At 46.3% G+C, this 25,689-nt stretch overlaps 2 protein-coding genes across 2 annotated transcripts in view; one reads left to right on the plus strand and one right to left on the minus strand.

Moving 5' to 3' along the window:
• LOC135392146 (uncharacterized) overlaps window positions 1-25,689 on the plus strand; it is a 188,139-nt gene that overhangs the window by 62,891 nt on the left and 99,559 nt on the right. The gene's annotated exons all lie outside the window — the stretch shown is intronic.
• The window catches only part of LOC135390511 (RNA-binding protein 14-like), a 36,431-nt gene that overhangs the window by 1,317 nt on the left and 9,425 nt on the right, over window positions 1-25,689 (minus strand). Inside the window, exons 2-5 of the mRNA XM_064620206.1 lie at window positions 18,888-19,038; window positions 8,342-9,088; window positions 8,251-8,274; window positions 128-154 (exon numbers count right to left, since the gene is read on the minus strand). Coding sequence (XP_064476276.1) covers window positions 128-154; window positions 8,251-8,274; window positions 8,342-9,088; window positions 18,888-19,038 — 949 coding nt within the window. The remainder of the gene's footprint in view (window positions 1-127; window positions 155-8,250; window positions 8,275-8,341; window positions 9,089-18,887; window positions 19,039-25,689) is intronic.

Here is a 25,689-nt window from a genome sequence, read left to right on the forward strand (position 1 = left end):
CGAGCGAGTTAAGGCAGTTGAGCGATGACCGGTATGCCTACATATCTCTGAGACAACAGTTTGCGCTGCAGCGTTAGTATCCATTGGTTCGGTCCACGCTTCCTGCCAACATGGTGTTGAAACTTACCAGAGTCTGCATGGTTGGTTGTGGGGCCTGCAAAGGAGCGAAGTCAACGAAACTGATGGTGATTTGCGAATGGTGATTTTGACCGGTGTGGCCTCTGGTTTTATAGAGGAAGCTTTTACCCGAGTGAAAGGGGGAACGACTCGCATCCCTTTCAATCGCCTTTAGGGCTACCTAATAAAAAAACGCGGTCAATGCAGGGCGGGTCCAGGGGATCGTGCGAGACATATCAACCCTTTACCCTTGACCATTGATACTGGACTTACCCCGCGAGTCGTCTATATCGGTTGGTTACGCAGGCCTTCTGGAAATTCTTTCTAGGTTGCTTCATAATAATATCTTGAAAGGACTGTCGATACGTGCAAGCCTTTTAGATACGTCTAAATATTGCGGCCTTCATTGTCGTTTGTTAATGCGATTATTTTCATCAGAGTTTTGTATTGTGTTGTGCACAAAGCATCAGGATAGCGTACTCCGCTCCTGTTGTCGTGACGGAGGTATTTGTTGATAACGTTAGAGCGCGTTCGAGCCAAATCCAAGACTATACGAGCGACAGTCTGAAGGACAAGCGTTCTGCTGCTGATGTGACCCTGTTTTGCATGCACGACTTTTGCACCATTTAGTATCGCGCGTGAGTAAATTACCTTAATGTCCAGTGATGATAAACGCCAACCGTGCGATATTGAGTCAACGATAGTGACGCATCAAGCCTAGCAAACAGGCAGCACATACATATAGGCCATGTTGGTTATGATCAAATAAAGGATTGCACAAGCACGGACGATAAACAGCACGAGCATTTCACTTGAAATCGATTGCATTGAACGCTCAACTGAAATGGAACGCCTATCCTGTTGTCCGTCCGTGGGTGCGTCAAGCCTTTGTAGCTTTACCAGCACTACTTTGTGCGATATTTCAGTCAAATAGAGCAGGTCAAATGGTCAAAAAGAAATTCCAGGTTGATCGAATAGGTGAGGTTTTCCACATGCGCGAGTCAGGCGATCACGTTAACTTTTTCCTCTTTCATTGGAAACCCTCTTTAACAGTGACAAATTCGTGACATTCTCGTTGACAAATGACAAATTGACAACTTCTCATGACAAATTCATTCAGTGACAGCTTCATGGGACTGACAATAGTCGTCCCGTGTTTGCGTTTCTTCTTCCTTTGGAGTGTCGGTGGAGCGCGGTGGATACGGTGCCTACGCCGCTCCAGCAGTTGCTGCTTACGCTGCTCCAGCTGCCCCTTTTGCTTGCTGCTGTGAAATAACGATGTCCATTGAGAAGCGTGCTAAGAAAAACGCTGCCACGCAGGATAAAAGCAGAAACGCTCAAGCATCATCACTTCAACGTTAAAGGCTCAACCGCATGAGGCGTTTCTCCAGCGTTTTATCCAGCGTTCTGCCGCGGCGAGCGGCAGCAGGAGCGGCTGCGAACAATAGAAACGCGACGCAGCCCCCGAAGTCCGAGGCGAGCAGATATTTGGCGGTGGGCGACGGAAGAGGTGGGAGCGACGCGTGCAAGTGGCCAATCAGGGTTTAGCCCCAGGTTAGGTCCTTCCGGTCGCGCCAGTTCTCGGGAGACCAAATAAGATGGTGGCACGCGGAATTGCTCGGATTGCTCGGGTGGATCGTGTTCGGCAGAGGATCATAAGGTTGTTGCGGACGTTAAAAACGTAGTCCTTGCGTGAGTGTCCAACATCTTGCGTGAGTGTCTCTTCTCTTTGTGATTTCACCAAGAGAAGTGTGCAACAGACTGATAAAGATGTCAACCGGAATGCTGCGTTAGCTCCCTGTATTTGGATGCCTTGTGAATAGCGGGACCGGCATTCACAACAAATATGGCCCCGCATTGCCGCAGTAACTTGTTCGTTGTAGTCTGTAGAGAGCGGATTTTCAGGCATATGCCTTTTCGTCGGGAGAAGTACAGATGCTGCCTTTCAATGTCCTAAGCACGTATCAGGTCGAATGGGACCCATTAGTGCCCTAATGTTAGTGCCTTTTTTTTGCCTTTTTTGCGATTAGTGCCTGTTCTGAAAATAGACGCCGATAGGTGCCTAAACGGGTACTTTACTTGCTACTTCGTGTTTATTTCATAGTTTTTGAAACGAAAAAAAAGAAGTCCGTAATAGCCGAGTACATGAGAGAAGTGATGTTGTGAGGCTGGAACAACATAGAAGGGACAAATACATACAAAGCCTCAAATTGCCTAAGATATTAACGATGAAAGATGAAAGTCACTGAAAAGGTTAGCCAGCTGTAGGACTCGAACCTACATCTTCCAGAATGTGGTAATCCAGAATGTGTGTAATCCAGAAGATGTGGGTTCGAGTCCTACAGCTGGCTAACCTTTTCAGTGACTTTCATCTTTTATCGTTTAGCCGAGTACATGTTTCTCCGATACATCGCAGAATGCAAGTGTCTCCCTGTTTTTCGCCTGCATTCCTTACACCCGGTGCAACTAGGTGCAACCCCGTATCTGCCTTTCAGCTATGCTTAGTGTTTGCCAGAACTGTATACAAGTTACTTGCAAAGTCTAATTAGGTTTCAGTTACATGACTTTAAAAGTAACTAAGTTACAGGAAAAGTTACTTAGACTCAAATGTGACTCAGTTACGGTTACTGATGAAATGTCATTCAGTTACATCTCAGTTACTTCCGGTTGCTAATGTTCAATGTGACCACATGTAAAACTTTGGAACACAGTGTATTAAACGTAGTACTTGTTGAAAACAAACTTCTGAAACAACCCACATACCCACTCCATTAATTGGTTCTTGACAGCAGGACACTTTTTAATTAGAATCACTCAGTAACGTTCCGCCCCAGGCCCTAAGTCCCGCATCGAAATTCGATTGAAGTAATTAACTTCCCTCACAGTACCAGTTACTCGTAAAAAAAAGTCATTAAATTGCAGACACAGATAAACGTTTTACAAAGTAGTTGTGGTTACAGTAATTAGTTAGAAGAAAAATATTTACTCGCAATAATTAAACTACTTGTAATTCATCGCTTTACATCTCTGGTGGTGACGGTCCTTTTGTTGCCGATGACATCCTCCGCGAGTATCCGTGTTCTTACAGTATATACCGGCACGCACCCTAAAATCGGTCGACATCGTGAGGTTGTCCTCGGCATGTTGGACAATTCGTAGTGACAGGTGGCAGAATTTCATGGCAGAAAACATTGAAATGATGCTTGTTTTCTACTGTTACTGTCTTCATACTTCCAACAAGAAGACGTGCGCGCGTTGCTTGTAATAAAGATTGCCAAAAGCAAGAAAGACTGAAAGATTGTTCCAAAATAAAGATTGCCATGTGATCAGAGCGGTTTTTTGGACGCGAAAATCTCCATAGTATCCTATATCTCTATCTGCCACCGTCTCTGTGGAATCTTTGCAGCGCAACCGAAGAATGACTACAGAAGTTATACACTGTAATACAAGCGTATTAATTCTGAGCAACAATCGTTAGTGAAGTGCACGCGATTGGGTGGTATGTTACCGTAGAACAATTTGTACATCGCTCGTACAATTTGTACAGCCAGGTCCCGTGGCTCAGTGGTTAGCGTGCTGTCACGTCGAGACTGGGAGGTACCCGGGTTCGAATCCCGGTGCCGGCTGTGCTGTCTGGGGTTTTTCCTGGGTTTTCCTCAGACGCTTTCAGACATATGTCGGCACAGTTCCCTTAGAAGTCGGCCCAGGACGCACATTCCCCCAGGGCGTGAGTCGTGACGTTGCCCACATACGTGAGGCCGACAATGGCAAGCCCTATCACCACCACCACCATCGCTCGTAGTGCTGGTAGTGCAATATTGATCGTGCCTATTCCGATAAAATTCTTGCCTTTTTCGGGCCTTTCTTAGTGCCTTTTTAGGCGCCTAAAGCGCGTTTTTTTTAGTGCCTTAAAATCCGCTGTTCCCACTGTATAGCTATACAGTGCTGGATAGTTTACGGAGCACGCTCCGGCGCATTCCTTCCTCATGTGACAGGCTGGCAGCGAATGGGACCGCACGGACTAACAGACATGTGCCTAGCCTAAATAACCCAGTCACCTGTTTGCAAGTCTGTATACTGTACCATTCGCCGCTAGCGTGTCACTCTCAGGAAAGAATGCGCCGGAGCGTGTCCCGTAAACTTTTGTCCAGCACTGTAGAAGGCCTGTTTGCGCCTTATGTGCTTTATTTCGTGCTGTGCACACACACAGCAAAAAAAGTCACTGAAGCGTATAAATATATTCCTAACAATTAAATGTCATCCATTTGAGAGTCTGCAGGCGTCCCGTCCCGTCTCTGCTATATTGTAAAATTTTGTCTTCGTATCCTGTGCTGCAGAAATGTTACGAGCAGGTACCAACCCCCCCCCCCCCGGCTACAGACGTCTCGATCAGTTTATCTGTTGTTTGTTGTTGTGTATTCCCCTTTCGACGGTCAGGCTTAACGCTGAAATTAAAGGAGAAAACGAGACTTTTTGAAAGTTTGATTGTCGAATGATAAGCAGATCGACGTTCCATGTGCGAAGAAGCAACTGGAGAGTTTACCACTGCATACCCCGTATTTTAATAATCTGGAGTAGACTCACAGTAAGGACACCTTATATTTCTGTAATATTTCTTCGCCATTGTACAGCATGCACGGGATGCGTTCAATTCACCGCCCATCTCATGCAGATGCATGGCGTGAGACTAGTTGATAAGCTGCATAAAAGTGGTCATATAGAAAGGTGTCAAACGGGAGCAGGTATCATTCAGCATGTGCTAAGTGGATGTCAGCCGTCGTGCTTTCACTGGCCTCCGGTAATGTCTCGAAGGGATCGACCGCAATAGATGACGCAAAGGTGGCCCGGATGAGGTGGACGGTCGCCTCCAGACGTTATTAATCTTGCACGAAGGAATTATAATGACGGACTTGTATGATAATTTCTTTAGCATACTTTTTTATGAGTGAAAGGTGCGGGACGTGACAGAGAGTAATTTCGCTGGATCGGTTGATAGCTTGCTGGTTGGAACCATGTGACGGATGCTCGCGATTTCGTGACACGTTCAGGCTGTCCTCCGCCAGGGACGTCAAAGTCGTTGTGCAGTGTGCTCATTGTCTCTCAGTGTCTCAACAAAAGATACAGCTGGTAAAGCAGAAAGAAAGACCCCCTTTGACCACATTAATATGTAGAGGAGGTGGAGTTCCTCTACATGAGTCCCGACCGGCCTATCTCCATGGCCGCGGCGGTGGAACTGAAGCCGGTGCCCAGGCGCGTGTCCATCCTCGTCGTTGTCCACCGGCCGCTACATCACTCCCCCTCTCAGACGCGGAGCGGCGACAAAGCGGATGATGTCCACGACTTCACTAGAGGAGGGCAGCGAGGGCGACCGTGGTTGACGTGCATGCTTGAACAGGTGCATGGCACGGCACACGTTGGCGACATGTCACAGATGGTGAGGACGGGAACAACGATCCGTCAGGTAGAGACGAGCGGGAAAGAGTCAGGCACTCGGTGTCGTGGTCCTGGGGTGCCGCGACCGGCACGGGAGCCGAAGCTCGAGAGTCCCAGGTTAAGTGAGTGAGGCGAGGCTATGCGAGCCGTGGTGAGACGCCGAGACGCCCGTTGAAGCGTGCTGTGGCGTCGGCTGCCGCGACTGCCGCGACCGGCAAGCTAGCGCAAGGCTCGAGTGTCGCGGCCGGCAGTGAAAAGCGTTGGGCGCGGTGAAAAGTGCCGAGATACGGCAGGAGTGAAGGCGACTCCATCTGTGAAGCGCGTGTGTGCTGGAGTAACGTGCTTTGCAATATGGCGTCTACAGTCCACCTGTGGTCTTAGCGAGCAGAGGAAGCCTCTGGAAATCTGACCAGGTCATGGCGTGTGGATCAGACGGTCCGAAGGAGGCGAGTCGCAGTTACCAGATTTCGGCTGTTACCAGAGGTCGGCTGTTACCAGAACGCAGTGTGTCGTTGGGCCGGGAGGCTTCCATAATGGGATGCTCAGCACCATGCCGGTGAAGCTGTTGCAAAACTTGGGACGGTAAAAGGCCTAATCTTTCACCGAACTGAGGTGTTCGTAGTTCGGGTCACCAAATGTAGAGGAGGTGGAGTTCCTCTGCATGAGTCCCGACCGGCGATGATGGTATGTCACGGAGAGGCGATGACGGTGGCCTATCTCCATGGCCGCGCCGGTAGAACTGAAGCCGGTGCCCAGGCGCGTGTCCATCCTCGTCCACCGGCCGCTACAAATACGCCCGGCTACATGTGCTGAGGTGTGCGTTATCATCCTACCCGTAGCAACTTAAATGGCCAGTCCGAAGCAGTCCACGGTGTGCAAGATGACAACTGTGTAAGACTTGGAAATGAACCAGAGATGCACGCAGGTGCGTAAAGAATATTGTTCAGAGCAATTCCGCAGTCTACAGAAACTACACACAAAAGAAACACACGTGAGAAAAATGTAGCATCCGTACACATCAGGCTTCAAGCATCAGGATGACGAGTAGCCACTGCAAGACATTTCTGACGGAGGGCTTCAATCTGTGTGTAACGTCTTTCCTGCAGGGCAAATAACAATCGCTTGGGGCTAAATCTTGGCTGTAAGGGGCGTGGGGAAAAACCTCCCGAGCGCATTTGGGTCAAGGTTGCTACCGTCAAATTCACCGTGTGAGACCAGGCATTGACCCCTCCTGACAACATCCTAGGCCTTTTCTTGAGAATTGCGTTTCGCACGGCACCCTTTATAAACGCGGAGTAGTATTGGGCATTAATCGTGAGTTGGTTACCCCTTGCTCGAAGAAGTCCACATGGATGACACCCCGCACGTCCCAGAAGACAGTTACCACGAACTTCCAAGCAGAGGGCTGCATCTCGATTTTCTTTGGCGGCGGGGGAGCCTTATGTCACCATCCCATGGTGCTGCTTATTGTCTCTGGTGGGAAATGATGCACCTGGGTTTCATCACCCCACGTGATGACCGATTGCAAATCATATTCGTCCCCTTCGGATTGAAACCGTTCAACAGCTGCTCAGAGACTGCCATGCGCGCTCCCTTCTGGCCACAAGTGAGCTGTCGGGGAATCCACACTTGCACAGACCTTCCGAGACAGTAAGTGCTCGTGAATGTTGGTCTCCGCACTGCTAATGTTATGCACTGGGCTGCAATGTCCCGAACTGTTACTCGCCGGTTCTCGAGTGTGGCTTGCTCAACGCCTGCGATGTTCACTTGCGGGACTGCAGGCGGACGAACGTGTCCATGTGGTTCATTCGTCCCTATATCGCGTTCTTCGCCAAAATGTCTGCACCATTCGTACGCTCTTCTCCTTGATAACGTTTGTTTCCCATACTGTACCTGCAATCTTTGCAAAATCTCAGCCGGTTTGACGTTCTCCTTCACGAGGAACTTGATTATGCATCGCTATTCCACAGCTACAGACACACTGCTCGCCGCCATGATAGCTGCAACTGCTGCACGTGCCATTTTCCCGAGAAGGATTGCATTTAGACCTCGGAATATTTTATTCAGTTACATTTACTCAGCGATTTTTCTCGAGCAAAAGCGTCGGTAAACCTTGAGCGACCCTTGTACATTTACCCGTCTTTTGGGAAAGGATAGTTAGGTGTTAAAGGGCCTCGGCTTCTGAGCAGCCTCACATTTGAAGAACTAACCGTCTATAACTGATAATAGGATAACTGGTATTGGTGTCTTGAAGTTATTTATATCTCTTGGCTCTGGTTCAAATTCTGGAACTGCACCCAGGCCTAAACGAATTTGTAAAGGCGTCGTCACGCTTGGACCCAACGTCTCGAACCCAGCGTCAACGCTTGGCGGCGCTGACGTCTCTGCCGGCCACGCGATGACAGTCACGCGATGGTGCCATCATTATTTACCATCTCTGTATGTGATTTTCTGCCTTTGGTTGTCCTTGGTAGGTATTATACCCTTAACTTATAGTTTCGTATAAATATATTTTCGAACCGTTAAAAAAAAATCTAGATGTGACAATCCACAATAGTGCTTTAATGAGTCACATCCAAGTGATCCCATAGGTAGACATTTGTTTCGACGTGAATTGATTTTATTTATGTAGTTTTTACATTTTGATTTTAATAAATAAGGCTTCGTTGATATTGGAGCTTTGTGAAAGGTCCTTCATACCCTGTTGCGTTTTGTCAGAAAAATCTGCAATAGAAATGTTACAAAGTCAAGTACATGCCGTACTTAGGAAGAAGTAAATACTTACATCTTAGTGGACGTACTTGCCGGCGCCATAACCGTAGCCAAGACCATAGGCAGCACCGTAAGCTGGGACGGCAGCAGCGCCGTAGCTGACGGTCTTAGCGACAGCTGGAGCGGCGTAGGCAGCAACTGGGGCAGCGTGGTAAGCAGCACCGTAAGCAGCAACTGGGGCGGCGTGGTAAGCAGCACCGTAGGTGGCGACAGCTGGGGCGGCGTAGCCGACGGTCTTAGCAACAGCTGGGGCGGCGTAGGTGGCGACGGCTGGGGCAGCGTAGCTGACGGTCTTAGCGACAGCTGGGGCGGCGTAAGCAGCTACTGGAGCGGCGTGGTAAGCAGCACCGTAGGCGGCGACTGGGGCAGCGTGGTAAGAAGCTCCGTAGGTAGCAACAGCTGGAGCAGCGTAGCTGACGGTCCTAGCGACGCCGACAGCTGGGGCGGCATAGGCGGCGACTGGGGCAGCGTGGTAAGCAGCACCATAGGCGGCGACTGGGGCGGCGTGGTAAGCAGCTCCGTAGGTGGCAACAGCTGGGGCAGCGTAGCCGACGGTCTTGGCGACACCGACAGCTGGGGCGGCGTAGGCAGCGACTGGGGCGGCGTGGTAAGCAGCACCGTAGGCGGCGACTGGGGCAGCGTGGTAGGAAGTGGAGGTGACGGTCTTGGAAACAGCAGCTGGGGCAGCGTAGGTGGCGACGGCGGCTGGGGCAGCAGCGTAGCCTCCGAAGGCAGCGGCGACGAGGCCGAAGAGGACGGCAACAGACTGTAGGAATAGTGACAAGGCTCGTTGAACATGAACAAGAACACCGAAGAAAATTGCTGGAAATATTTTATTGAACACACGGATCAGTTCAAAGCTATAAAAATTAGGCTATTACGAGTACGTTTGAAATCTCGCTGCTGTTGTATTACACGATATAAAATAATTTTCTCGACTCCCCAGTTAGCAAGAAAGCTCAGGTGCTGATTGATTGATTGATTGGTAAAAGATAAAAATGGGGATGGAGATGGAGTCAGGTACTCATATGTACCGCAGCAATCCAAACCAAAGCTCTTGGTACCGCAACAAGGCCGGGGTTTTCCCGGTTAGCAAACGCATTTAATCACAGCGAGCCTTTCACGCTAATCCCATTTTCGCGTTCGCAAGCTTGTAAGTACCTGGTCACGACCAACGCCGGAACAAGTTTTACTCTGTTATCTGAAGCCTCGGCGAAAGTGACGGAGGTTGAAGAGAAGTTGATTAGCTGGACGCCGCCATCTGTGTCAAGTTACGCAACATTCCAGTCTTGGATGCTGCGCGGAAGAAGGTTTACCCCGCCTTTCGTTGTTCGTTTTGTAACGGCTAGCGGCTCGTCAAAAACAGCAAGTCACAAGCTTTCTCCTTTCAATTGTGCCTTTCGGAGAGCGACAACTAGCTTTACGTCGGCAGACAACTAAGATCATAAGCGACGTCGCAGTTGTACGTGACCCTGTGGATTCACTTTGTCCACCAGAGGGTCCTTTAACGCGCCCTAAACTATCCGCACGCAGCGCACTGTGTTTATACGATCTAGCCGAGAATGACGGGTTCAAGCAACCGGAGTCAAGCCACCAAGTTGCAGGTGACATGGTTCGAACCCGCAAACCTTAGAATCAGTAGGCGCGGACACGTTAGATCCACGTGTTGCGGGTCTCTCACACAGTGTCCGTTAATTTTGTTTTGAAGATAGATGTTTGTATATGTCTATGATTGGGACTGGTATCATAATATTTCAGCTTGGATAACCTTTATCAGTCTTATTTTTAAACTATGTTGTCATAACGACGAACAATGTATGTACCCAACTTGCTCGTATTAGTGCCCTTTCGGATACTATGGACATAGACGTTTCCAACATATCTTATCACTCTTCTCACGCTTCTCGCTACTACTGTTTGTGTTATTCCACCGTGCGTATCGTCATTCGGTAATGCATCCGCCGTTATCACACTTGTCGTTACACCACTCGCTTAGTAGTATATAAAAGTAAATGGCGTCGGTTTGGGTGAACGACAAACCTAGAACCTATTAAACAGAGTCACTGATAACCCTATAGGAACACTTCTTGGCTAACAGCTCCTAATAAAGCTTGCATTTCTGGCAAGAGGCTTTACGGACATCGGTGGCAAATAAAGTAGCAGACATCGTTACAGCGTGCTTATCATCAACTTGGGGAGTGCATTCAGTGCCTACCCCCTGTCCCCCACTCCTTCCTGCTGTCCCCTCTCCATCTGTCCACGTCTGTACGCCCCCTCATAGCCACAGTTGCTTCGCGGCGCTAACACGGAACCAAAGAAACTCAGTGTCTAGACCCTGATCCTGACCATTAGAACGCTAGCCATTCCTCCCTTCTCGTTTCTTTACCCATACGTATACATTCTAAAGCTCTGTACTTACGAGGGCCTGCATGGTGATAGTAGTAGAAGGATGGGCTTTCAAAGCAACCAAGTCAACGAAACTGCAGTGAATGGTATTTCTTACTGCCCTGTCCACCATTTATATACCTCAGGCTGATGGTCCATTTGTGAGGAAACGGAAAGGGAAGTTATGGCCCTATCTCCGCACCCCTTTCAATAGCCTTTAGGGCTATCGAACCGCAGAAGTCGGTCAACGCTAGGGCGGGTCCGGGGAATCGTTAGAAGGCTCGCGTCAACCCTTTACCCTTGACCAGAACGTCTTACACTATGTGTCATGCATGATCACTGGGAGAGGTTAATTGTACTAATGACATTGGATACGCGGAATTCGGGGATGAGTGATTGAACATAAGTGAATACAACGGTGAAAGGTTTTTTTTTCTTCTTCGTTCTTTCTTTTTATGAGGAAGCGATGCGTGTCAGCGAAGGACACAAGTGGCGATTTGAGATCTTCAATGACTTCTTCTTGAACGCTCCGCTAAATTTGTACTGCTATACGCCGTCTCCCGAAGCATGATATATTGCAGTACTGGGTAGTAACTAACTTAAAAGTAACTTATGACTGTAACTACTTGCTTTTTTTTTTTGGCAGCAACTAGTTGCTTTTCTACAACAGTACCTCGAAACTGTAACAGTTACTGCTTTTCTTTAAATTAACTGTGACATGTGTCCGTTTCTTTGTTACTTATGTACTGCTCAGTTGCCTAGCATTGCTTTGTCGAGGCTTCCCTACCAGGAATTGCACGCAGCCAGGATGGCCTCAAACTGAAATCGTGTCCCGAGCTGCATTTATATTTGACCACATTATGGAGAACAGCAAAAAAGAAAAAGAAAAAAAAAAGAAATGATCGTAAACAACCGTAAAATACAATTAAAACGGCATGAAATGCAATATATAAAAAAGCAGGAGCGGTGTAGTTATTGTGGAGCTTTTCCACATCGGGTAGTCAAAATAGAAAAACGAGTCAGAAACATACGTACGCGAACAATTATGCCAATTTTCTTATTTACACGTTGTACCTTACTGTGCTGCATCCTTTGATTACAGTTTGAACTTGGAAAAAGAAATAAAAGATCAAGGGAGAATGAGCTACAATTTTAAAAGTTCAACAAAAACAACAACTTTATTTTGAGATGGAGAGTGGGGAGGGTCATCGCCAGAGGCGATACTCTACCCCATTGCTGGTGGGGATGTGGGGAATAAAATAATGAGCCCCTTCACAATAACGATCCAAGTGCGATGGTGTCCAGAAATGTCAAAAGAGCTTTGAGCGCAGAGCGTTGCTGGGCTGGATTGGGCCAGGGACCAAGCAATTTCGGAATGAGCAGTTCCTGAATGCACGAGACAGGCGCAGTGCGCGTCTCCCAAAATACTGTTTCAACACTTGAGGCCGCCAGCAAAGGCGCCTACGAATTTTGTCAAGGATCAAGAAAAGCTGCCTCCAAAGACATCCTCGGACATACGTTGCCGAACGATGTCTGCTGTTTACTTTGACACCACAGCTATACTCTTTACAGATCAATCAATGGGCGTTGGATTTCGTGGGGTCTTCCCTCCGGTTGGTCCTGCTGCGGCCATTCCCGCGGTCGTGGCTTCGCTGGAGCACGGTATCGTCTCTGAAGAGCCCCTGTCATTCGCTTATGTTTTTTTTTCCTCCCCCCACCTGAGCGATACGGCCTGGAGCTGTAGTACCGGGTGGTAATGGAGTCTCTTCTCTCCTTCTCTGGTATAGTTCCCAGCGATGGCCACTAACTACTTCTACAGTAGTTTAACTATGACTACTAACTACTTTGCATTTGAGTTTATCTAACTAGTAGTTCAACTACTTTTCAGGGGAGGTTACTACTGCAGTGTAGTTTAACTACATCTATAACTACTTAACGTTGTCCATCAACACCAATATATTCTATAGCGTTCTTAAGACACCTAAATATGAATCACAAGCAGTGATAAAAGTGAAGATTTAGTACGCATGCACGGCACAATTGCTCTGCACCTCCGTTCTCATCAAACAAGTAGCTCGAGGTAAAAATCGGAAGCACAATCGGGCCGCAAGGCTTGCGGCAAAATCGGAAGTCGTTGGCACCTGCAGTAACCTAACTACTGTAGTTAACTACTCGAAATAGTAGTTTAACTAGTAGTTGCAGACCACGTTTCTCCAAGTAGTTGATAACTACTTTTTAACTACAATCAGGTAGTCTAACTAGTAGTTTAACTACATGTAGTTAACTACTGGCCATCACTGATAGTTCCCTTCCCCAAATCCACTATCAAGTTCACTATTCATCTGATCTATTTACTTTGACAGTTTTACTGTCTCGACGTTCTATACTGTATATCTGAGAAAGTTGAGCCGCTTGTATGAATTGGACATACGGACCTGGAGCTATTGCTTCTCGATCCTGTCGCAGTCTGCTAATTACTTTTTTTTATTATTTTACAGGCGAAGGCATATTCTTAATGTTTAATTCCAAAGAGGGCTTCATTCCCTGGGCTTACTGTGTTTTCACGACTACCAGTCTTGGCTGTGTACATTTTTTGCCTTCATCGCCCAAGTGACTCTGTACACGATGCATCAATTGTATTGCAATGATCAAGACCGCAGCGGCAGTCGAACCCAGACTCCTCGATTGTCGGCATGCCAGCGTGGTGTAATGGCCAGCGATGTTCTTAGGCGTTGGAAGGTTTGTGTTCGTCTGTTTGTGTCAACTTCAGCTTGGTTGGTTTCTATGAAACGTAAGTCCCCTTCCATGTTCAGCAGAGAGGGTTTTATGTCCTGCTCTTTCCGCGTCGTATACATTCTTGTTAGTCATCATTCGTCACTGACCCACAAATGTTATTCCCATCGGTAATTACGTTACAAACGCGGCTTTTAACATGTAGGTGTGACTCTGGGCGATCTGTGTCCTCGAAGCGTTCGATACATTATCGAGAGACGTCCACGTGACGCGAGCACGACGCGTTAGAGATCGAGGTCAAGGAACCCAACATGCTGGTATCCTGCCACCTGCTGTCATGAACCGAACACACTTTAGGGGACCTCGTCCACAGAACCGAATTGTTGCTCCTCAACAACACGGGGTGCACACTTTGGCCTGTGGCAGGGGTACGTCGTACCAATTACAGGAGTTCTGACACTTTCATACATGTGGTTCATTACATTATGTCAGCGTTATGTGACGTATTAAAGAAGAAATCTTTTTTTTTTTTTTTTTTTTTGCTGTTGTGTCTGAAACACGGCGGTTGACGAAAAGTCAAAGTTACGTTACATTATTATTCTTTTTTTCGTGTCGTAATTGGTGAGATACAACCCCTTGAACAAACTGGGGTGTCGAGATGGGTGAGATGAAAAATCTTATTGGTTCCCGTGTGCCCGTGACCTCTTCCGCGACGTTTCTATGGCAACGATGGCGTGATGTATTCACGGAGTTTGGAGTCTCTGTGTTCTCGGTTCCTACGCGTCCATTTCTCCTTTTGTTGTAAAACTAAAAATGCAGGTCCACATCAATGCAAATTGGCCCATCTTTTCCATTTATCCTGCGTGACTTCGCCCCTTAAGGGGCGGGGGTATATGTTTATTAAGAAAAAAAAAAGGAGAGAGAGAAAGGAAAGGTTAGCCAGGCAAAAAGGCGGCTTGCTTAATTTGTGGTTGACTTCCGCTTGAAAAGGCTCCTTACCGGCAATAGTTTATGAAGTTCGGAACAAAGTGCATTTCCTGTCATCTTCAAAATAACGCGGAATAGACATCGACCCCAGTTTATATTTTGGCGGTGAAACGACATATGCATGCTCCTTCTCTCTCTCTTTATTCTGTGTGTGAACCGCGAAACAACTATGGCTATGTACGGTGTGCAGGCACATGGAGATAAAAAGAGTGGGTTCTTCAGGGGCGGTCAGTTGGTCACATGTTATTACTGAGCGGTCTGCCTATATCGCCCCTGAAGGAGAGAGTCAATGGTCTGGAAATTCTAGCAGAAAAATCCTGGGCAAAAATGAGACAGCAAAGTCGGTTGTTCTACCCCGCCACTCAGAGCCGTACCTAGGGTGTTCCATGGGCGCCACATATATAAGCGGAAGAAATGAAACTAAGATAATGAAGATGCCAGAGACGATGGGGACATAGGAAGAGGAACGCTGATATTAAGCCGTGGAGGGGCCTAGTCAACAGGACTCCGCCTTTTACAGTGGCTAAATCAGCGCCTCCATGGGTCAAGGCAGACAATGGGATCTTGGTTTCCCGAGTGTAGAAGGAGACGATTACTAATTGGGGCTTTACGCCGCGAGGCAACTATGACCATGAGTGGCGCCACAGTGGTCTGTCTGTTGATTACTTTCGCGCCGAAAGCGCGCACACTGCACACCGTATTTAATGTCCCTCGACGATGATGATGTTGATTGGAAAGTTTCATTGTTAGGGGCGATGCTCTACCTGATCCCTGGTGACGATGTGATGAAATAGAATGAGTCGTCACACAGCGAGGACCGAATCCCTACGGTGTCCAAAAGGTTTAGCAGTGCTTCTGGGTATAGGGCGTGGGTCTGACCATGGGCCAAGTAATTTTGATATAGTGAGAGGGCGAGAGTCTAGCTGAGAATCCAGGGACGGCATCTTGGAGAGCCAACTTGTCGCGAGCGCCAATGAGCTGTAAAAGCCATCCGATGAAATAGTGCAGCGTCTCGGCGAGAGTGGCGTCCGGGAAGTGAGCGTTGGATCAGAACTGGCAAGCACATAGATGAGGAGTGAATGTCAGTTGTTCGTTGGCGGGGAGCCAGGAGGTGTGCCACTCCTCTCAATAGAAACATATCTTTGATCACATCGTAGACCAATTTGCTGCGGTGAAATCGAGGAAGGTTCAGTTGTAATTTCCTCATAGTGTCTTCATTCATTTGTAATGGTGTTTTAGATTTATTGTTCGAGGTATTTACATTATTAATCGTATTATTTACGAGATTGTTTCGCATTTGATATTTGTATTATAGCATTATAGACAGCAATCAAGCTAGTTTGAAGGGCAGAGGGAGAATATCCACCGAATGAGACGCGGAAGAAAACCTTACAGCTGCTCTGTCGACAAGATATCGCTCAACAGGCTTATCCATCTTGTGACGAGCAATCAGTGTTCAGATATCAAAGTTCAAAACCACAACAATTTGATGATGTGACAACGTAGACCCAGGGAGCGCAATGTAGTTAATAGGTGTTAGACGCTTTCGCAAGGGCGCTGTTTCTATAGCTTGTATGAACGCTGTTCTTCCTATAGGCACGCCTGTATTCAGCATTACCCTTGAATACAGTCCCGAGCAAGTTACTAAAAAAAAGTAACTAATTTATCGTTACCACGTTAAAGTAACTTTTACTTTACAGTTACCAGCCCAGGAAAAAAAAAGCGCCGAATAAATGTAACTCTAAAAAACTTTTGTTTTAGCACTTGTATCGTCCTAGCATAGTTATACCGTGTTATAAACGGAGATGGGCGTTAATAGCACGTTGGGAGTTAGTCTAGGTCATCCCGACAGCGTGTGGATGAGAAAATTTGCGAAATTCATCGTTGGGAAAAACGGCAGTGTACTTGAAGCCTCGACGACGCGAGAACCGACGTGTGCAAAATATTGCCATACCTGAGTAACTTAACAACAGTTACTTTAGCCAAAAGCGGTAACTAGTGACAGTTACAAGTTACTTTTATAGAACAGTAACTAGTTACAATTTCAAGTAAGACCTGCTTGAATCAATCGCTAGCAACATGCAGATGCTGCATCCACCACTGCAGCGTCCAATGTTACGTTCTTCCTGCACGTAGAGGTGACGTAATGAGACTACTGAGAGGCAAGCAGTTACTCCGCATACGTTCCATACAAACACGTCCAGGATGAGCCTACTTATCCCAAGGTTGCGGGTCGACGCCATCAACTCGATGGCACGGCACAAGTTGCTTGGACTGGTCGCTTTCCTCGAAGGACGTTAAAAGCCGACGTGCTGACATTTCGCCGCCGAGAAGCCACAGGTTGACAGAATTAATTCGCAGATCGACCACTTTTGCGTCGCTCGTGAACCTAGATATCTCTCGACGTGACGCCAGCAAGCTATTACGCACTATCAATTAAGATCGAGGACCAATTAGACTACCAGGCAGGCGTAAGACACAAGAGGAAAAGTTCTGTTATGTAACAGTGAACAATGCTGTTCTAAAGAGACAGGTTAGGGGAGGGAGGGGCGGGGGGGAATCGAAGCGCTAAACGATGAACGACCGTTGCGGTTTGCAAAGGCCAGGAAGCGAAGGCAGCCCTTGAGTTAAAGTAGAGCAACGACGATGGTGTCACGGAAAGTGCCGACGGCGACCACAGGTGTTGAACGCCGTCACAAATGAGCTTCATGCATGCTATGTGGGAACAACAAACAACAACAGAAAAGAAAAAAAAAGAAAGAGGAATGAATTCTACTTTCTTGATCACCGAGGCGAGAGTGTCAGGAGTGAGAGGATAATGCGCCGATAACTTCACGCCGTGAGAGACAATTGCGATCACGAGCAACACCACGGTCATCGTGTCGATAAGTGAAAAGAAGGAATTCATCTCGCGGTCGCTTCAACAAACTTTTCGTCGAGATCAGCGCGGGGTCAACGTATTTATACATCTTGTCCGGCGTATATGTGCTTTTCTTTTTTTTTTTCTTTTTTTTTTTTCGTTTCTTCTTGTATCGCAGCTCCATGTCAGCTTCTGATGTGACGGATCCGTATAAATTTAGAAGAGAGAGCGCCTCGAAAGAGATTGCTGGCGTTGGCACTTTAAGCAATTGGACACGGATTGCTACGAACAAAACTGACATCGATAGACAGACTATCTGGTACAGGGTATCAATCAGGTATCAATCAGCGAGACACAGCTGACTTGTCCGACAAATCGTTTGTGCCGTCTTCACCGCTCCGTGCTCCTCGGTTTTTCCCGAGTTTCGCGACATTTTTGTCTGGTGTCCCGCTATTATTCTTGTGTTTTGTTATTCTGTTTCGGCAAAATACAATAACTTATCCCTTTCTGTCTATCGGCGTAATTTGATGGAGCCAACGACTTCCTTCTCTTTTATTTAATCGGGCTCGAGTTAAAAACGATGTGGACGGCAACACAACTGGTTTCTTCCAAAAATATGCATGGTTATGACGCGAATGATAAAATTTTCGATAAAACAGCGTAGTGCAGACAAATTCTATTGTCCCTGTTTCTCCATAATTCTTCGCAACGAACGTAGAATATAGCCGACGACAATAACAATAAATGAAGAAGAAGTGATGATGACACGGGATGGGATGACGGGATATCTTTGTGTTGTCGTCTCTGTTCCGTGTGTACTGTTATTGTCAAGTCGTAGAATATAATCAGCTTGAATTGCGTGGCCTTCACCTGTCGGTCTGATGAAAGTGTTTCAGATGTTGATGAACCAGCGGCGGGGCCGAGTGGGACTCGTTGGGGCTGCGCTGAGTTCGAGCATAGCCTCCTATATACTGATCAGTATATAGGAGGCTATTGTTCCTATATACTGATCAGTATTTAGGAGGCTATGGTTCGAGTCCCATCACCGGTAATGCTACCCCAGGTTTACCCAGGGTTTTTTGCCGCAGTTTCCCGAAATCGCGACCCAGGAGGCACACTTCCTTCCCGTTGTCCTCTCTCAACGTGTCCACGTCTGTGCGTCACTCATGGCCACAGTTGATTCGTGGTGCGAACACGAAAAAAAAAAAAAACATTTCAGTGGACGAACTTTCTGTTCTTCCGGCTATTATGATCCTGGATCCCAGCGGAACGTTCAGAGGACATGGCGATGATGCATATATGACGGGAAGCTACTCACTTACTCTTGATAAAAACGAGAACAGCTGCGTTTCGTGGATCCAGAAATCCTTCTTGTCCTTGATTTCCTATATCCATTAAAATGTATGATGTTGGACAGAACCGATGAATCAACGTCTTCATATTCAGTCGGTAACTTTCAAACGGAATGACTAACGAGTTCCCTTGAGAACCGGTTTAGTAAGCTCATTGGTCGACAGCGTGGACAAAAAATAGAACTGTTTGTTCCGTTTGTGCTCTTATAGATCGAAAACAAGACTTGAAACAATGGAAAGTACCATACCACTACCACAGCGAAGCTGGACCCGTTCCAAATGCCTTCGGTGGGCTCACGGCATTTGCCGAAAGTAACGCCTCCTGTGGTAAAACACCGGCAAAACGCCGCCTGAATTGTCTTGGGATAATGCGCCGATGGGATAATTGTCTTGGCATGTCTTGGATTGGCAACCGGCACCAGCAAGAAATAATCGACAGGGTGGCAACCCTACCCAGGACGCGCTCGCACTAGCCCCCCTCTCCCCTCCCCTCCTCTCCATCTGTACCCGTCTGCAAGTAAAACAAGCAGAGTTAAGGAAGTTATTTGACTAAATGAACTCGTTACGAGTTCGTAAGTAAGTTACTAAGGAAGTTACAGGTACTGAAAATGGAACTGCAAGTTTCTAAGTTATTTTGGAAAAGTAACAACCTTTCTATAGTTACTTGCTACCTAATATATAATTTTTAGTTCTTGACCTTTCTATATAATTAATTCGAATCTTAATGTCACTATGGGTGGTGCGAGACACTTTATAATACTTTTGCTGCGCTCAAAATTCTACCGGTATTTGATATAACGAAACAAAAGCATACCACTATGTGCTTCTACAGGGTGGCAATCGATGATTTTGATTCCGTAATAAAAAAGTATTAATTATTAATCCGTAAAAAATTATTCAACGGAGCTCACAAAGCTCCGTTGGAAGCAATACGTTGAAATTAATGGACACGCGCTCAGAGTTTGTGCATGTATTATCTGGTGTGCCTCAAGGCTCCGTTCTGGGGCCATTGTTGTTTTTAACAACAATATATCATTATATCAACGACATTGCCTTAGACCAAAGTAGCTCAAGTACTATAAAACTGTTCGCGGATAACAATGTCATTTATAGACGTGTCAGTACAAAGTCTGAGCCAACTAGCTCTCAATGAGGCATTTTGTAAACTCTCAGAGTGATGTCTGAGGTGGCAAATGGAAATTAATTTTGATACAGCGGTAGCACTCCAGTTGACTAATAAAAGGCGGCTAATGAGATTCCAATATTCGGTTGGTGACAGATGTATTCAGACAGTTAAAGAAGTAAAGTATTTGGTTTTCATAACCTCCTCAAATCTTAAATGGGACAGCCATATCGATTATATTTCCGGTAAGGCCTTTAAGAAATTGTGTTTTTTACGACGCAAATTATCAAAGGTTTCTCGATCAGTGAAACTAAATGCTTACAGCACACTAATCAGACCAGTCCTAGAATATGCCTCGATTGTCTGGGAACCATACCACATGAATATGATATCACAAATTGAAAAAGTTCAGCGCTTGTCTGCCCGTTTTATTACTAATGATTACCATCGGACTTCCTCTCTTTCAAATATGATTAATCAATTGGGACTGGAACCATTGGATCTTCGGCGCAAAATAGCTCGGTTTCCCTGGGTCATTTGTACATTGATAGAAACCTATACCTTTGCCCCCTATCTCCACCACTCTCACCACTCTTCGAGGTTAAATCATCATAAATGAATTCATAAGTGAAATCATTTAGGCCACGTATTGATGCATTTAAGTATTCTTTTTTTTTCACGTACCATACAGGAGTGGAATTCATATGAATTCCTTTGTCTTGGAGGAGGAGGAGGAGTGTCGTTGGGAGGAACCCGAGAAGTCTGCCTGCCTGATTAGGCGGCATGTTTCTCGGGAAGGGAAAGATGGTGGAGAGGAGGAAAGGGTGAAGTGGAAGACCGAGCGGAATCCGCTCGGGGGGAGGATAGCTGCGTCCATGGGCCGACTTCAGGGGAACTGTGCCGGCATACGCCTATTACACATCTGAGGGAAACCCAGGAAAAACCCCAGACGGCACAGCCGGCCCGCGGATTCGAACCGCGGACCTCCCAGTCTCCAAGCGCACGCGTTACCGCTGCGCCACCGGAGCTGGTTTCCTTTGTCTTATCCCCAAATGTTCGTGCATTTGGGCGGAGCATTATACATTGCTTTACTCGCTAAAAAAAAAAAAGGAGAAGAAGAAAAAGCGCCGTGCACGTATACTACCGGCACACACATGACTGCCGTATCATTAGAGGGAGCTTGCAGCTTGCGTTATTTGTTGACCAGAATGGAACGAAAGGAACTAGGAACGTATCTCGAGGTATACTTTGTCGAAGCTACCTAAAAAAAAGGAACGAGTTCCTCAAGAAGTTAACGATGTGACTAACGCTCTCTTACGTGGTAGTACATGAAATGTATGACAATGAAAAAATGGCTAGGAAGCAAGCGAGCTGGTGAAGATAATGTAAAAACGTAAGGCGTCGTGTTGTGTCTGTCCCTTCGTGTTCCCTAGTCTAGGGGTTTTTACATTATGCATGAAATGTATGTTGTAAATGTATTTGTATTTCAAGATATATCCAAACTTGTACGCACGAGATGTATGTTGAAGTTGTACCTTTGTATAATGCTGCCGTTTGAAATTTATCTATATTTTGTACACCCCCTACTTGGGCCTCCAACGGGCGCCCAGTAGTATTTCTAAATAAAATATTTAAAAAAAAAGTTACTAGAGCTCAAAAGGAACGAGTGAAGGTACAAGTTACCGAAAAAAAGTTGCTTAGTTGCTGTAACGAGTTACGCCAACACTGAAAGCAAGAAAGGAAAAGTGACTGCCGTGAAAGTGAGCAGTACCAGTTTTACTCAAATCGTTGTACAGAAGTTGTCGTCAGTGACACGAACGACGAAGGCGCAAAAACGAACCTCCTTTCCAGCTCACGAATTAAATAATACAAACAAGCAGTGATGTCCAGTAGTTAAACTACTAGTTAAACTAACTGATTGTAGTTAAAAAGTAGTTATCAACTACGTGCAGAAATGTAGTGGCAACTACTAGTTAAACTACTACTTTAAGTAGGTAACTACAGTAGTTAGGTTACTGAAGGCGCCAACTACTTCCGATTTTGCCACAAGCTTTACGGCACGATTGTGCTTCCCTGACTTTTACCTTGAGCTACTTTTTTTTATGAGAACGGAGGTGCAGAGCAATTGTGCCGTGCATGTGTACTAAATCTTCACTCTTAATGCTCGTCTAGTGAAGCCTCATTTGATTTGCTGTGAAATAATTCTGCAACTTAGTTTATCGCGTAGGCACAGAAAGAATCCCGCCGCAAGCTTTGTATTTGACGATCATAGCAATGGCTTGAGCCAAAGTTTATTATTGCTTGTGATTCATACTTAGGTGTCCTAGAACACTACAAGGGATTGGTGTTGGTGGACAACGTTAAGTAGTTATAGATGTAGTTAAACTACATTGCAGTAGTTAAAAAAGTAGTTTTAACTACCCTGAAAAGTAGTTGAACTACTAGTTAAACTACTCAATCACAAAGTAGTTAGTAGTTATAGTTAAACTACTGTAGAAGTAGTTCGTGGCCATCACTGCAAACAAGTTTGCTTCACTTCGGTCGCGCATATTGGGTATCGTATTCGGTCGCACGAATGCAAACCAATACTTGGAAAAGTAGAGAAGATATAGATAGCGTCGAACGAGTCGCTCATTTAAGATACCAACCAGGGAACGATGCCTTGACCCGATAGAAAATCTGCCCATTAGAACGAGTCATAGTTGCAATTCGTGCACTTTCTACGACTCTTAATCGGTCACGAACCAAAATCATGAAGGTGAATAGAAAGTCTTAATAATTATTCTCGCAACCACGCGAACAGTATATAGCCATCAAGCGCTCGAATTAGCTCAATTATATAGAGGTAAGAAGATGGAATCCTCGTAAAGAGAAACGGAAATTTGTCCGATTAGGATAATGCACATCACGAACGCGCCGTGTCCGGTTTGTACTTGTCCAGAATCAAGGTTCGCGATAACATAGAGGATATCGGGCGTCGTGAAAGGCGTGGTATATCCTCAACGAGGCTTCATCCTTCCCCAACGAAATGATGAACGCGTGAGCAATTTGTAAAATGAATGGTTTCAGTCACTCTCGTATTTATGGAATCACTAGAGTAACTGCAAAGGGTGCTCTAAAAAAAAAAAAAAAAAAAAGAACTGATGAATCAGTTAAATACGTGGATAATCCTCTATTTCGAAGTGGTTTCCACGACGGCGTTAGACTGAAGTAAAGCGTACCTCGGTCATCTTGACCCTTAACGAGTATGATTGCTGGTAAATGTCAATGCCATTGAGGAAAGAAGGACAGGTGTGCTCTTCTACAGATTTGTCCATACAGCAGGATATGTGTTCCGGACTGGTCCCGAATGACACACGTCATTGAAAACGTCCACATGCACGTGATCATTAAAATGGCAGAGCCCATGATTGGCGGTCAAACCGTCAGCTGTTGCTGTTGGAAAAAGAATGAAAGGGAGAGAATGAGCTCATCACACGACGAATTCGGATACGTCCATAAACATAGCCCCCCCCCCCAAAAAAAAAAGAAAAGTACAAAGCAGAAAGCGTCCCTTCCACCTGCCCTACGTGGAGGGACAAAACCTAAAGCTTGTTTGGTCTTGCAAGACCAAACAAGCCGTTAGCATATATGCGCGATGAAACACACATTCTTGCTGCTTCTGTCCATCCTTTTGTGACGCCTTTTTTTATTTTTGGACAGAGTTTTATCCTATATCCTTGCAATAAAGCAAGAATGTTTGCACATGACGCCTCTTACCGCTGGCCACTCCCAATGACACGGCAACGACCCTGGCGCTAGTGACTCACCCAATCGGCGCGATGCACTAGGGCTTCGGAGCAACAAGCTATACCATGTCGAGTAATTAGCACCGAATAATTTACACCAGCTAACGTATTTTTGTCCTGGTAGGGAAATGTCCGCAAGCGGAGAAACACGACCTCAAATCGATAGTTTGTTATATAATGTTACCAACGACGTATGATTATAGGACAATTGACAGGGGCAACATCTCTCCTTGGGTCAGACTCAGGTAATACACACACACAGAGAACTCGGGGAACGATTTAGACCGTGGTCGAACGCTGCCCACCAGATGCAAGGCCTTCGTCTCCTTGCGGGGTACTTGCGCTCCGACGGTCTGGTGACGGATCTCTGAAAGTATACTCCCCCCATCATCATCATCCCCTCATCCGTTCCCAATGCGCAATAGGGCAGTGTACCGCCTCAGCGGCGGTGAATCGCCCACCCCATCATCATCTAATGTGTGTGTGTGTCGGCAACGATTTGGGTCTTGTCCGTTCAGATTAGGCTCAAGGAGGTATTGCTTCTATCAAATATTATACCAGCTCGCATGCACGCTTCTATTTCTTTCATCGTATAGGACAAGATGGGGATTTTACAACAAGCGACTGTTTCAGGGTAATGGTTAAAAAAGAAAAAGAACAGAAAAAAAAACGGGTGTATCTGGTGTAGAAACTTGTGTATCCCCGTGAAAAGAAGAGAAGGAGGCGCCCTCACAGTACCATACTCACAGTATTTGAGAGAGAGAAAAAAAAAGGGCAAGTGCCGTACAAGTTTTCCCTTCTTTGGCCTCTTGTATGTGTCACCTTCAAAAAACGAACGATGGATCTTTGCACTCGCCATTTTGAAACGTTGCGGGCACGGGCAGCGGGCACCAAATTCCGGAACTACGCTTTTAGTTAGCTACATATAGATAACTGGAAAACCGAAACGGGAAAAGCGGTGATGTCAGGTGGCTGGCGCTCAATTTCCCCTTTCAGTTTTTCCTCCTACTCTCATTTGTCCATCCCTAGCCAACACTGACGATCCGTGCTTGACGGTGGCCGCAGTTATCGATCCGTGCTTGTCTAATAACACTCAACTCACGATCCAAGTACACTGAAGAGGCCAAGGAAACCAAGCCTTCCTATGTTGACTATACGCTTCATTCGTGAGTGCTCAATTTTCCAACAGTTCTAGGAGGGCCAGATCAATAGAGGATGATGCAAGGATGATGATGATGAGGATGATGATGAGACGGTGCAAGATGTTTCTCCGTGTGTATGTAATCCCACTCCTTCTTTGGCGTCTAAGACGCTAGAAGTATAAATAAATAAAATAAATAAATAAATAAATAAAATAAATAAATGATAATCAAGGCGCAAAAAGACTACGAGGACTTGAAAGTGACACGCTTGAGAGTGTGATACATCGTGAGCGTGTTGAGACGACAGTTCCTTCCTCGCTGCATAATGAGCACCTGTCTAATGATCGACCTTGCTCGCTTAGCCTGACGGAACTGGCTAGGTTATCGAATGACGAGAGAGATTTGGACTAGTTCTGGCGGCTTCTTTGCGGTGCGCCGTCTGTGCTGGGCCTCGGGCCGTTGGGAGCGAATGACTTAATTGTGGAGACGTTGGTTTCTTTTTCGCTGGGATTAATGAGAAGGAATGAGACCGAAGTAGGTCTCAAATCGTACGAGGCGGGAAAGGCAAGATGGAAAAGTGTAACGAGTAGTGCCATTAATCAGGATGTCTGAAGAGGTTGTGTGTGTGGGTTTAATGGCGGTAATCAGCTTCTGCAGGGTTCATTACTGATTAAACGATAATGAAAGTGCGGCGTATTGGTATGTCGTGACGCAGTTTCGTGTGCGTTTTATGCCGAGTCATACTGATAAGGAATGGTACGACTGCCTCATTCTCTCGAGACAAACCATTGACGAGAGGCAGGCTATGTGATAGCCTATGTGATAGGCAGGCTATATGTTAGGGACAGTTCAAACGCTGTTATACATTCCTAGTTTGTTTTCCTTATGACATTTCTTTCAATTTCACGTCTAAGAGTGTCTTATTGGCTGTTCGATCTTTGAAATTGCGTGTCACCTTCAGCTAACCGATGAATACGCAAAGACAGCTGTACATTCG

This window comes from Ornithodoros turicata, chromosome 4 (assembly GCF_037126465.1).
Source record: "Ornithodoros turicata isolate Travis chromosome 4, ASM3712646v1, whole genome shotgun sequence".
Classification (NCBI taxonomy): Eukaryota; Metazoa; Arthropoda; class Arachnida; order Ixodida; family Argasidae; genus Ornithodoros; species Ornithodoros turicata.